The following is a 15253-nucleotide window of genomic DNA, read 5'->3' as shown; positions in this document are numbered from 1 at the left end:
GCTGGTGAAAAAATATTCCCAACCAAAGTGATTATGATGCCAATTGGTTTCTGTTATGTTTAATTGACACACTTACGTTTAATTTCTTTTCACCCCAGGCTATTCGTAGACCCGTTTAGAGCAAGTAGATTTCCCAAAAACTATTTTATATATCGCTAGCATCTTGGTGTTACTTTCATCGCCCTCAGAAGGATGAAAGGCAGAGTATGCACACCTGAGCCATTGAAAATGTATATTGCCATACAAACCCACATTGGCAAAGCTCCTTGAGCTGCATGAAGTGGAGAAGTGTGTGGAATGCCAACAATCTTAGAAAAGGTGAATTTAATCATCCTGATGTGTGAATAAACCGTAGTAGTAAAAACAGTTGAGTTCCACGTTTGCTGATTTATGAACATATTTATTTTATTTCTATTGCATCACTTTTTGAACGTCTTGTTGCGTTTGTTGATTCCATTCACATTTTTAAAATATTTTTTATCACATGACCTTGTACCACTGGGGAGCTACGGGCTTTTTCAAGGGATAGATTGTAATAGTTGGGTTAGACGGAAGAAAAATGTGCTATGTCAGTCAAGTAAAACATAATTGTTATTCTTGAGTGAAGAGAGGTGCACTTCATCCAGTACCGTAGTAGCAGCGTCCTTAATGTGGTCTGCATTGACAATCCCTGAACATTATTTGTTATAAAAGCTGGTTGGCACCGGATACCTGATGGCATCCCTGCTTAGTTACCTCCTCCGGAACAGCACCAGATCAGTGGAGAGTGGTTTAGATGCACAAAGGTTGAGTATTCCTTGGACTAACAAGAGGAAATAGTTGCGTAACCCTTTGGTAACGTTGGTATTAGGTGATGGCATGTAGGTTTCTGGTGCCACTAAGATGGTATCTTAATCATTATTGGGCACAAGCCTAGCCCTTCACCCATGCCTTGTTGCTGCTAGTTGCAAGATAGATGTAGTCTTCAGTGATTGAACTCAATGTTTTATTAAGTTAGGGCAGTTGGCGGATTTATCCAACTAATGTTTCAAAGTCTTAATTTGTTTTTATTATGCAAACAAGTTTGGTCTGGATACCCAAAAAATACACGCTCAAATGGAGTTTGGGAATGATCCATTCCTAAAACTATCAATACGTCACATCAAGAACCTCGAAAGTCTTGCTAAACTGAGATGCTTCATAAAAACACGTAAATGCAAGTATATAACGATTTGATGTTTGAAAGAATTTCAAATTGATGAAATTGGCATCCTTTTTTCGTATGTGTACATGATTACCGCAATGAGTATATATGTTCATCTGAAGGGCAGCGTTCTATTTCCTGATACCTCCCTGACCGTTTGCATTCTAAGTCACTGGGCCTTCAGAATGTGCAGGGAGGGTTTTGTTTTCTTCGTGTACAAGTCAACGTGCCAAACACCTGTACCAAAGTCTGTTGAACCTAAGCTCGAATAGAGTCTTTCTGGGTGTGGTAGCTGTTGTCTCCTCTTCATCTGTGCCTATGTTGTCCTAGGCTTTACTAAGGGAGCCAGGGAAGTGTTTGCCGGGCCTCTCCAAGGCCATCTTGCACAATAGCAGACTAGAGTAAGCCACAGTGCCCCTTATGTTGGTGGTGGCTGCCCATTACCCAGCAGCTTGTGCTACTTTCTTATAGTCAACGAGTGACGGTACTAGCTTAGGAACCAACTATTCTGGAATTTATGTTCCCCCTGGTTGTCATGGAACAGTTTGGGGTGTGACTGTCCGTGAGTTTTTGGGGCCCAGTGGTTCATAAGCCCTGCATTCCCGGCTCAGTGTTTAGTGACTGTACCTTGCATTGCCAGCCCCACATTGATTGGCGATTGAGACATCACGTAGGTGAAGTCAATTCCACTATTAGCGATGTTTCCTCTGGGAATGCTGCTTCCTGGAGATGTATCTATTAACGCTGATTGCTGCTGCTCCTCCTTCAAAACTGTCTGGTCTGAAATATGTATTTGACTGCTGCCAGTTAAAATTCCAACCTGGCTTCTGTTGATGACCAGGGTCTATGGGAGTGATTGTGTGATGTGTAAGAGGTTGGGAGTGAACAAAGTGGGTGAAACCCAAAAGAAGAAGCTTGGCCTTTGCATTGGTGGCAAGCAAGCATTTAGAGCGGTGGGGCGGGTAGTACTGAAATAAATAAATAAATCTTACCTTCCTGGTTTGCCACGTAACATTTTCCTCGTCTCTCCTCGAAGCTCCGGGACCCACAAAACTGCACTACCTAATCCTGGAGCTGCCCTCATCCTGTTAAACAGCATGAGAGAATCGTAAGGATTGGAGGAAGTGTCCTCTCTCAGCTATCTTAAGAGCCCTGGAGGCCTGTGCTTTATTTAACCCAGCTGTCTAAGACAGGTAGGTTAGAGAACTTTAAAATGCACATGTCTGGTTGGCCGTCCAAGACCGCAGGCCAGCGTCTGATTGGTAACGGGGGCATTCGGGCAATGCCCGAGGGGCCGGGGTCCGAGTTCCAGCTGAGGGCTGCTTTTATGCAGCCTGGGGGCCAATTTGGGCAGTGTCGCTGTTGTTCGACTATACCGCCAGCGGCCCATTGGGTGTCTGAGTGGCCTTTCTGGAGGGAGATGGGCACTCATTATCTCCCGTATAACAGCAACAGGTAGAGGTGTCACCCCTTTTCTCTCGCTGGGCCTCCCATTAATGTAGGCATACTGAGCGGGGCAGGGGGCCTGAGCAGAAGTGGCCTCACTTGTTGTCGGGTGTGTTTCACTAGTGTAAACTGATGCGTGCATTTTTTTTTTTACCCCCGCCCCCCCATTTTATGTAAAATTATGCTTGAGGGAAGGCATTATGCAAATGTGGGCCGATTTTTTTTTGTTTATTATTTTTTTTTTTTTATGCGTGCCCGGGACGATTTTTAATCACAATCCAACCCTGCCGCAGGCTAATGGAATCTGCACACTCTAATCATATGTGCACAGCTAGCTCCCTTCTGCCACTCAGCAGCAATAGCCTCACCCCGCCATGACACTTTGGTCAGGACGGGTTACGGAAAAAAATGGTAGTAAATAAACTATTATCATTTTGTCAGCTCTGGGGGCATTGTTAGGTCTCGCCTATTAATCCCGCAAGGGTTAATAGACGAGAATATTGAGGGCAAACCAAGGTCTGAAATCATTGCGGATTTCGGACAGTTCGTGTGGTGCAATGGTGCGGAACGCGTGTCCACATCAAAGCCATCAGCCTCACCCCTGCAGTTTCACTTTCACGGCCGAGAGGCCATGCTCTCACTTCAAAGGAATGCGCACCCCACCCCCGCAATGCCGAGAGCATTTCCCGGCCGTGTTTCCCCCGGCCGCTTTTCCTTTAATGAACATCTCTGCCTTCACACATTTCTACGGGTCTAAATTTGTCCCATAATATTTTAAGTTCATTTTAACCCACTTACAAATTCTCCACAACAAGTTGACTAATACAAAACTTTACCAATTTTTTTATTTGAAGTGTCCCGCTTAAATTGTTTCCACAGTGTAAGCTGACAAATTAAACTTTCCGGACTTTTAAATTGAAATCCTCGTTTTCGCTGTTCTGCTGCTAAATACTGACACTTTTTTTTTCTAACGTAATTGGAATTCTGCCCCAAATCTCGGCGGGCTTGTCTAGACCAAAGCACAGCTCATGTGGCTTCATTAGTGAAGCACATACAATCATAGCCGCCTCAGCGTTTCCTGTCTTTTGCTGCGTAGCCATGTTTAACCTTATCGCGTGATTACCACAGAGATGTATTATAATTCAGCAAACTCAGGCTAGATGCTTCTGAATCGTGCGATAATCAGAGGCTGTCATTCCGCGTCTGGAAGGATCTCTGCAGGCCTCGGGCTGGAGCGAATCTTGTCAGTGATGACACAGCTATGTGCACATGGCGGCATCTTAAATCCCTTTCAGCAGCACCTGGGCAGCTCGCGGTGTCAGGGCACATAAACAAGCAGTCCCTTGAGATTTGCGCGTGGACAGTACTACACCTCCCGCTCAACAGGCGCATTAGACTCCATTTAACTAATCTATGCATACTTAAAGATCTTCTTGTGGAAGCACGCACGCCACATTATCACTCGGCACCACTCAGCACCACCACAGCACCACTCAGCACCACTCAGCAGCACCACCACATTATCACTCAGCACCCCCACATTATCACTCAGCACCACCACATTATCACTCAGCACCACCACATTATCACTCAGCACCACCACATTATCACTCAGCACCACCACAGTATCACTCAGCACCACCACATTATCATTCAGCACCACCACAGCATCACTCGGCACCACCACAGCATCACTCGGCACCACCACAGCATCACTCGGCACCACCACAGCATCACTCGGCACCACCACAGTATCACTCGGCACCACCACAGCACATTTATCGCTCGGCACCACCACAGCACATTATCACTCGGCACCACCACAGCATCACTCGGCACCACCGCAGCATCACTCGGCACCACCGCAGCATCTCTCAGCGCCACCACAGCATCTCTCAGCGCCACCACAACATCACTCAGCGCCATCACAGTATCAATCTGTGCAACCATTCAACAACTGGTTCAAATATGTTCTCTCAATGTTTCAAGCTTTATTACAAATGTCACAAAAAGATGTTAATATTTCACTTCTGTTCTTGGATTTTCGTCACAATAAAATACACTGAACATAATCTTCACAAAAGTTATTTACAGAAGTTTAAGCTATTGCCATTATAAATTACAATCACGTTTATTTAAGTATTAATTATTTAAAAAAATTAAAAGCCATTGTTATTTGTAATATCAATACATCTAAGTCACGTAAATGCAAAACATGTTGCATTACAAATGCTATAGGTGTCACATTTGCAAAAGTTATACCTATTGGCATTGTAAATGACCAAGCTATTAATTTAGCTATTTTCTAAACCAACACATAAATAAAAAAATTGTCACTTACAAGACCAATAGCTCAAATTTTCATAATGCGAGACCTATTGCATTGCAAATGCTTGTTACATTAGAGTGTCTGTAAGAAAATTTCCTGACACCCTGATTCACTTGCCTATATTCCCCTTCCGGACTGGTACTCCAGAAACCAGGTTAGGCACGTGCTTTAACTGGGTCTTATCCATTGACTTACCACCCCACTGAAAGTTGAACTTGACTTCACACTACAAGATTATTCCTTCATGGCAGAAAATGGATTGCTTAAAAACAACAGCACTAAAAATGACTACTATTCATCTCTGTTGCAAACAAATACTGGTATGGAAACATTACTACTTCTTGCTGACCTCCTGGGTTAGAATCTGCACCATGAGAGTTCACTAAGTGATGCGGATAGTTGCAGCATAGGTCAAGAGACGGAAGACCTTACTCCCTTGTCAGAAGCCCCTGACAAGGCGCTGGTCTTCAAGCCACAGAGAAAATGTACTGAATACAATTTCTTTTTTAAACCTTCCCTGCCCCACTCCCTGCACCAGTTAGTAGTAAAGGTATATACAAAAAAATCAAATTAGGTGCCAACACAATATATCAGATTCCACGGTGTTGTCTTAGACACTGAGAGGGCGGTGCCTTATTGCCCTCCGAAGAGAATATGTTCAGTAAATGAAGCCACAGTTCATACATTGGAGGTCTCTTGCACTGAGAGTTGATTCAGTGACACCTAGATTAGGAAGTAGCAATTTTTCTATTGGTGGAACCTCTGCACCTTAATGAAGGACAAGGCCTTTAAATTGCTGTGTTTCATCTTGGTGACAGATTCATCTGGCGAAAGTAGAGATTTTATTTTAGTAATCTGTATGCACATGGCAAGTGGACTAGAGTTTTGGCAAACATACACATAACCAATTGGAACTCAGAGACGTAATACTAGTTTTGCTTTTGTTCTAGTCTCAGGATCAGGGAAACATAGTTCAACAGCACTCCGATGTACTACTTCTTCCGACAAGCAGGTACTCATTGCAATCAGCTACTGAAAAAAGCACGGACTCTGTGGCACTGCCCATCCACAATTAGATACTGCACCAGGCACACTTACTTAAAAAAAAAAAGAACAACACATAGGAGAGAACCTGATTCACATAGTACTGGGATGGCACACTTTACCTACAGATCCCTTTGCAAGAGGTGCACATGTAAAACACTAAAAGTAAGAATCTAGAAACCCATTGAGTCACGGGGGAGGTCTCTTTTGATCAGCTTGACAATACCCTTTGCATACAGGGTTCTTTTTTTGCTGATGATTTGAAGGTTCCCAGAAAACTAAGCCTATAAAGATAATGATTCATATTGCTCCATCACTGATCAGATCATAACAGTTTTCAGACCTCGTGCAAATGTCTGTGTGCCCATTCACAAAAGGAAATTGAAGAACTTCCACTAACATATAATAGTCTTTTAAATTGAAAACGTATTTCTTATATTGGACACTTGTTTGGTCTATTGGGTGAAGGGGGGAGGAAAAGAGGAACCAGAAGAGAGGTAAGCGGGTTTAGATGAGTAGTGTGGATCCAAATGCATTTTGACTTTTGTTTGTGATGTCAATTATTTTGTCTTATTCCCGTCGCTTTTGCGACTTACATTGTGATCTATGATCTAGTAGAATGAAGTGGTAATCTTAATTGCCTATTGTAGAAAACCTTGTGGTAGTTCATATGTATATCAAAGAAGTGGTAACAGTTTAGAAAAGAGCGCACAGCCAATCCAGGTAAGTAACAATACAATGTCCAGGTTGGTGCTCCAAGAAGATAAAGGGTCGGTTACCACAACCCCACACTTAACCCTCCATAGGATGAGTTAAACAAATTAAGGAATAATTCTTCCAAGCACTCAAAGACAGTAATTAATAAATGGAAGTCCTCCAAATGTTGATTGTCAGTTGAAAAAATGTCCAAATTTATTTCTCCAATGAAATCAGGAAAATCCAGTTCAGTTCACAAGAAAAAGTACAGCCAACACGTGTTTCGTCTAGTCAGTACAGGACATTAGACTTCTTCAGGACTGCAACCCAAATACACGTATATAAGATAAAGTAAAATACTCTCGCAAAGACACTAAAGCGTACCGTAGTAACACATAGTTATCATATCACAAAATGAAAGGGATACACCCTTGAACCACCCATTGTGATCAAAGCACTAGTGTGAAAGGAAAGAGAGGCAAGGCCAAACCAAATTCCAAGGTAAACAAGGTAAATGACACCCAAAGTCTGTGCAGTACCGAGAATCCACACATTGCAATGTGTAAAACGGATCAAGAAAGGAGTTCATAGATAAAGAGTATGATGCAGTATAAACGCATGTAGAGAAGCAACTACCAACCTTGTTTAATTCTCAACAGTTGAAATCAAATTGGAAGTAGGCGTTCGGGTAAGCTGATCCACAATCACCATAAAGTCTAAAAAGTATATACAAACGCTCCATATCAAGATCAGCCAGTTCACGTATCCCATGTCACAAACTATCTAACCACCATCTGGTGGCAATTCTCCAGTCCCATCCTTCACCCTTGGAAAGGTCTCCATCTCACATACGCCACTAGAAATAATAACACCCACAAGTCAAACTCACCACATTATAAAGAAAGTATGAGAGTGTCTTCTCATCTTCTCATATCTCAATTCAATTACCCCCGGTAAAAAACTCGTTCTGGGGATTAAAAGAAACACTCTCAGTTGTCACCGTATTTCTAGTATATTACAGCCTGAAAGCCTGCAGCATAATCTCACCTCAGTTGTTCTCGTAGTTCCAAAGTAAATCACGCTCACCCAAAATCGACTCCAACACACTTGGACGTGTTCTAGAAATTAAATATACTCATAAGAAGATTATCAATCCACCCATAGATCCCCCTTAGGCTCGTTCCCTTGGTGACTGTGCTTGACTGTGTGCCGTATCGGCAGTCAGCGTGAGTAGCGTCGTTCTGCATGGACGCCATGTTTGATAGCCTATTTATCCTACAAAACCATAAGCGCCATCTTGTAATGGCTAGTACGCCCCCTGTATAGCGTAAATCTGCAAACTGTTGGACCCAGGGAGTCTGTAATCACACATTGCTCCATAAGAAAAGAGAAAATTCATACACAGGAGCTATGAGACACAAGAAGTAATTCTTGAAATACAAGACAAGGTACGATCGCGTTAGTCACGTGACACTAACGCCCAATCGGAGTCTCAAAATCACGTATTACGCTGACATCAGATATTACCCAAGTCCTTATTAAGCCAAACAACATTATCAAATGTACAGATCAGTAACTCAACTGACACTATCCAAGGAGTAAGATAGGAAATAAAAGTAAAAGATATAACGTCTCGATTCCGCAAGTCACGTGACACTAATAACCAATAGGTGCATAGTTTCTACCATACGTAGGAACTATGCTTCATATAATGTAAACAATGGCCTCCTTCAGTACCACTCACTAGTGCTGTCAGGCAATGATCCGCTCCGATCAGATCCAATAAAAGTAACAGGTATAAGTCACGATCTTGTAAGTCACGTGACACTAATAACCATTAAGTGCATAGTACTGTGCATTATTAAGTTGTGTTTATACTTCGTTATAATCCTTCGTATCCTGAACAACGATATTACCACCCTTGTCCGCCATACGGATGGTAATATCCCTATTGCTACAAAGTTTCTCAGGGCCACTCTTTCACCAGTAGTCAAATTGTCTCTCTTCACTCTCATCCTCTTATTGTAATTTCCATCATCCTGTCCAGATCAAAATTAACCACCCTATAAAATGCATCTATGGTACTCCCTGTAGCTAGTTGTGGTGTCCATTTTAATTTTAACCGTAGCCCACTACCTCAAAATCTTCAAGCAGCTTCGAGATTGTAACCGGATCATCTTCTTTCTCTGTAAGGGAGAGTAGTAGCTGTGATCATTGCCTGACAGCACTAGTGAGTGGTACTGAAGGAGGCCATTGTTTACATTATATGAAGCATAGTTCCTACGTATGGTAGAAACTATGCACCTATTGGTTATTAGTGTCACGTGACTGGCGAGATCGAGACGTTATATCTTTTACTTTTATTTCCTATCTTACTCCTTGGATAGTGTCCGTTGAGTTACTGATCTGTACATTTTGATAATGTTGGTTGGCTTAATAAGGACTTGGGTAATATCTGATGTCCGCGTAATACGTGATTTTGAGACTCCGATTGGGCGTTAGTGTCACGTGACTAACGCGATCGTACCTTGACTTGTATTTCAAGAATTACTTCTTGTGTCTCATAGCTCCTGTGTATGAGTTTTCTCTTCTCTTATGGAGCAATGTGTGATTACAGACTCCCTGGGTCCAACAGTTAGCAGATTTACGCTATACGGGGGGCGTACTAGCCATTACAAGATGGCGCTCATGGTTTTGTAGGATAAATAGGCTATCAAACATGGCGTCCATGCAGAACGACGATACTCGCGCTGACTGCCGATACGGCACACAGGTAAGCACAGTCACCGGGGGAACGAGCCTAAGGGGGATCTATGGATTGATTGATAATCTTCTTATGTGTATATTTGATTTCTTGAACACGTACAAGTGTGTTGGAGTCGATTTTGGGTGAGCGTGATTTACTTTGGAACTACAAGAACAACTGAGGTGAGATTATGCTGCGGGCTTTCAGGCTGTAATATACTAGAAATACGGTGACAACTGAGAGTGTTTCTTTTAATCCCCAGAACGAGTTTTATACCGGGGGTAATTGAATTGAGATATGAGAAGACACTCTCATACTTTCTTTATTATGTGGTGAGTTTGACTTGTGGGTGTTATTATTTTTAGTGGCTTATGTGGGCTGGAGACCTTTCCAAGGGTGAAGGATGGGACTGGAGAATTGTCACCAGATGGTGGTTAGATAGTTTGTGACATGTGATACGTGAACTGGCTGATCTTTATATGGAGCGTTTGTATATACTTTTTAGATTTTATGGTGATTATGGATCAGCTTACCCGAACGCCTACTTCCAATTTGATTTCAACTGTTGAGAATTAAACAAAGTTGGTAGTTGGTAGTTGCTTCTCTACATGCGTTTATACTGCATCATACTCTTTATCTATGAACTCCTTTCTTGATTCGTTTTACACATTGCAATGTATGGATTCTCGGTACTGCACAGACTTTGGGTGCATTTACCTTGGAATTTGGTTTGGGCTTGCCTCTCTTTATTTTCACACTAGTGCTTTGATCACAATGGGTGGTTCAAGGGTGTGTCCCTTTCATTTTGTGATATGATAACTATGTGGTACTACGGTATGCTGTAGTGTCTTTGCGAGAGTGTTTTACTCTATCTTATATACGTTTATTTGGGTTGCAGCCATGAAGAAGTCTAATGTCCTGTACTGACTAGACGAAACACGTGTTGGCTGTAATTTTCCTTGTGAACTGAACTGGATTTTCCTGATTTCATTGTAGAAATAAATGTGGACATTTTTTCAAATGACAAACAACATTTGGAGGACTTCCATTTATTAATTACTGACTTTGAGTGCTTGGAAAAATTATTCCGTAGTTTATATGTAGTTTTGAAGGGTTTGAAAAGACCAGTGTTTTCGGTAGGAGAACCTGCCCCATCTAGAGAGCTGATTGCAACTGGTGGGGGTCATACACAAGTGAAACATTAACTTCCTATTAATTTGGAGTAGCCTCTTCAGCATAAAGAATCAGTATATTAGGCGCATGTGTTACTTACTGATGCACCTTGTAAGTTTTTCAGTAAAATAGGCTAGTGCTATGGACACGCCTTGTATTACTTCCTTTGGTATTTTATGAATTATTTTCATGTTTTATGATTTTTACATGAACCAGCACTGGTCTTGCTGGAGTCTCTCTGCAACCATAACATGCAGCCCAATGAACCCTACAAACAATTTGGTTCTTTTTGGACCTGCAGAGCATCATACTCCCATTTTTTTAGCTAGCGTACACCAGTTGCTTGCAGCATGCTGTTAACTGACCAACAGGCAACCACCTGCTAATCCAAAACACATCCCTCAAGAGGGAGAATAACATCAGCTACATGCTTTGGTAATACAGCATTGGCTAAAATATGTACATTCCTTCTTTAACCATTACTATTTAGCTTGAGATGCTTATCTAGATTCAAAGGTTATGCCGATAGACTACCTGAATCCCTTAAGATAGGACCTTTACCCCTAGCCCACCTCGCATGCATCTTACTATCCATTACTCAGTGCAAAGAACATAACCAGTTCAGCTTGCAGAAAGATATAATAGTTGTAGCTGTGTTGCAAGTTAACCTTTGTTACATTGCGCTTGGGACCCACCTGCGCTCCGGAGGGAAGCGAAGGGGTGGGAAAAAGTGAGCTGTTTTTAACAAGAACGCTGCAAAAGATTATACAAACCAAGTGGGCTCTAGGTTTATTGCTAGCTTTTTCAAGCCTATGCCTGATTTCCTGTTGACACTTATTATATTTTTTTTAACATGGAGCCTGATTTAGAGTTTGATGTATCTCCATTGCAAATGGGATGTATATGCTGTATGCCTTATTAAATGTACCATTGGTTACACTGCACTTGTAATAAAGTGGTTGGGATGTCGGCCACGTTTGTAGCGGAGTAACTCATCCACCAAACTCTAAATCAGGCCCTAATTTCAAAATGAACTACTTGATAATAGGAGTGTGTAAAGCATGTGAATTGAAATCTGATATCCCGCTACTAAACCATCATTGCAGGTAACTTGTTTATATCCAACCCTTACATTTTCATAGCTGATAATATTGCAGGGACATCACTGCAGCAAGGCCTATTAGACCTTTGGGAGATCTTAAATTTCAAGACATGTCACTGACTTGACCATACGTAGAACCTGCTTTTCTCTAGATGCTTTGATAACTGTGTTGTAGTCCCTCTTCAGGCCATTGCTTATTAGAGCTCTCATCTGTTGCACACAAATGGCACCAGGAAGCTCAGGATGTTCACTTCCTTAGTTATCTTGGGCCGAAGACTTAAAAGGAAAGCCCCATCCCTAAACAATGGGTGTCCAGTGCTTTTGCAGATGTTAAGTTTTCACTGAGCAGTTATATTACCAGGACTTTGTCTGCATCCAAGCCGATCACCAGTGTCACAGACTACTTTGGACAGAGCCTGATTTTTTAATCCATCTGTTTTTGGATGTCTGCTCATTCACCTTGAGGACTCCTTTCCTCGGGTGCTACACAACATCCTCTTGGTCTCATGAAGTTAAATAGTGAATTTGTTTGTGCAGTGATTGTTTTCTAATGTGGACAGCTATCTTGAGCATACATTTCTTGTCAGGAGACTATTTTGGTGTCTACTAGGATGCATGACGAGGTGCTTCAATTACCCTCCTCAGTAGCCACTTGATTTATAGTGCTGTATTAGGAGGAGGGGACATGTGCTTGTGAGCTCACTGCTGTTCTTTGCATTTCATTAAATACAGGTGGCGGTGGAGCGGCTGCTGAAGATGAAGGCTCTTTCTCAGCCTCTGGCCACGGAGAATACCCAACTGGACCACCGCCGACGAGAGAGCTCTCCTCGGCTGAGTCCCCTCCAGGACCCACAGGCAGAATTTGGCTTTGGAGTCGCCAGCCACCTGCTCCAACCTGGTGCATCCATTGCTAGTGATCCTCCATCCACCTCCCTACATGAAATGTATCAGGAACTCTATGACTTCTTTGGAGATAGCCTGTCTATGCGCTTTGGTACAGGTCTAGGCCTCCAGCCAGCTGAGAGAAGCCTGCAAGATCCTAAGCCACCTGATGTCAAGAAAGATCCGGGGCCATTTGGTGGTCCGGGAGGAGATGCAGTGCGCAAGATGCCCCAGTTGACGGCCAATGCCACCGTCAGCCCCCGGGATGCAGAGAGCCCAAAGTCAGACCACACGCCAGGTAGGACAGTTGCTCCTCGTTCTACCAGTGTGCCGCGCTCCCGCAGTATCTCCCGCCAGAGCCACCGTGGAGCGGGCGTTCGTGAAGTATTCCAGAAGTCACGCTTCTCGCCTCGTGCACCGCACTTCAGTTTTGTAATTGCTGGGAGGCAGATGGGACGCCGTTGCAAGGGCCGCGTCTTTCAGACAGCATTTCCTCAGCACCACGGCCCCAGCCATGTCTCCCGCTATGCCCAAAAGCTGCCCATGATTGGCCGGACCAGTAAGCCAGTGAAGAAGTGGACTCAGTCTGAGACATCCCTTTACTTGCCCCTCTAAAGATGCTGCACCATGACTCATTGAACTGTGGACACTGGCATAGAAGCTTTCAATTGCACAATCCAAAGTCAAACTGTGGAGGACCGTCGAAGATCCAACATTCCCCATTGGCTATTCATTGCTCCTTTTTCTGACAATCACTGAAAATTACAATTTTTTCTCTGCTTATTGCATGTAGTTTTTGCATCATGGCAACTCGAATGTGGCAGTGACAAGTCCATAGCTTTCTAGGCAGCCAAAAATGCAAAGGTTAGAGTAGCGCTTCTGTTCATCATTGAGCTGCAAGTGCATTGTCAAAAGCTGTGTAACAGATCTAATGCAGGATGGAGCTTCATTGTAAGTAATACATGTCAATCATAGTACTGGAGCAGCAGGCGGTGCAGCATAATCAGTTCATTTGCTGACCTATGACCAATAGCTTCACATTGGTGAATATCAGTATCTTCTTCATTAACTGTACCTGCAGTTTTTCAGAATACTACACCTTCTATTTCACTGATATCTCTCCAAGTGTTTGCCTGGTGGCCAGCACTTCTTCATGGTGCTTAATGGTGTCAGGACTCTGATCATAATTTATGTTTTTAAATCCTGAAGACAAAGGCCTTTGTAATAAACTTTGCTGTGATCCTTCCCTCTGGGAACATGGCAATGCTGATTTTCTTTTCATATTTTTAGGCACCCCTATGTTAGCGATTCTAGGATAATTTGTCTACGTGTTCGACTTTTAACTTATCATTGTTTCAACTATAATTTGCAAGAAATCTGTTTACAACAAGTGTGACCACTCCCTCCGTTGGGCTGGTCCGCATCTTGGATTAAAGCCAGCCTTGTTTGTAGATTGAATCTGGAAGACTGTGGTCCCAGAAGACAGGACACTCTTGATTAAATGCTATTGTGACAAAGATATTATCACAAATATGGAATAAATGTGAACAATTGTCTTTTTTTGTGCATGTGTAATCTGATGCTGCTTTTTGTATGATGTATTTTGTGAGAAAAAAAACTGAATAATATTTTGGATTGTTTTTGTTGATGGATGATCTACTCAGTACACTGCAACAATAAAAAAAAGATGTCCTTCCAGAAGAACCAAAACACTTTCTACGTATAAACTGGCAATGCATCATTTCTGCTATTTTCTGCAAAATAAATGTATTTTGAAATATAGCATAAAATCCTTGTTTTAGTTTAGCGATGACAAAGGGTCGCTTTGACTCTTCTCTTCTTTTTCTTACCTTTTCTTACCTTTGTGCACTGTGTTTGTAATTGGCATGCTGCTCCTCTCACCCCCTGCATCCTGGGACCATTGTGGAGACATACTACAGGCATGCTACATTTAGGGGACCACTCTGCATCCCAACCTTGTTTGCTCCTAAGGAGCCACATCTACTGTAGCGCATCTACGCACATTCTGAAGGATGATGCCAGGCCAGCTGCTATCACAGCTAGATTTGATCATGATGAAATCTAGCTCTAATTTGAGATACAATGAAAGATACAAATCTCCACCAGGCGGGAGCTTCAGGGTACATTTATCTATAAAATGCTAAAAAATCTAGTGATTTATCCAATCCAGAGGACGAAGCAAGGCAGAAAATGAAATAATCTTTTTAACCTCCTCTGAAATTTCCAACTTGTATCAGTTGTATACATAAGGGTATTGCCTTCTGTCCAAAGCTTGGACGTGATGAAATAGTATCCGTCAACATCAATCGCTGGTTATCGCAATCTTTCAAATATTCCGCGAACTTGAGGCTCGCAAAAGGGTTAGTTTTGCGAACTGAGCATGTAACCATTTGATGTACCATTTCACCCTGCTAAAATTAACCTACTTAAACCTAGCCATTGATGCTGCGTACTTCTCTCCGGCTTTAGCTTTAAGTACTCTTTGGGAGTCCCTTAAATGAGAATTGGGCACCTTTTTCCCCTTCCTCCATTAAGGAAGAACTTTCGATGTCCAAGGACCAAGAGTAATGGAGTCCACCAATAGAGCATGTGCTGATTTGCACTTGAAGCACTCTAAACATTGGGAGTGCA

General features: G+C 42.5%; 1 protein-coding gene across 1 annotated transcript in view; it reads left to right on the top strand.

The window, feature by feature from the left end:
- Window positions 1-15011, top strand: part of TAF6L (TATA-box binding protein associated factor 6 like) — a 229050-nt gene extending 214039 nt beyond the window's left edge. Inside the window, exon 13 of the mRNA XM_086938108.1 lies at window positions 12452-15011. Coding sequence (XP_086794234.1) covers window positions 12452-13216 — 765 coding nt within the window. The 3' untranslated portion in view covers window positions 13217-15011. The remainder of the gene's footprint in view (window positions 1-12451) is intronic.
- The last annotated feature ends 242 nt before the right edge of the window (window positions 15012-15253 follow it).

Source organism: Lissotriton vulgaris, chromosome 9 (genome assembly GCF_964263255.1).
Source record: "Lissotriton vulgaris chromosome 9, aLisVul1.2, whole genome shotgun sequence".
Taxonomy (NCBI): domain Eukaryota; kingdom Metazoa; phylum Chordata; class Amphibia; order Caudata; family Salamandridae; genus Lissotriton; species Lissotriton vulgaris.
The sequence above is the reverse complement of the archived record's forward strand: the minus strand, read 5'-3'. Positions and strand labels throughout refer to the sequence as shown.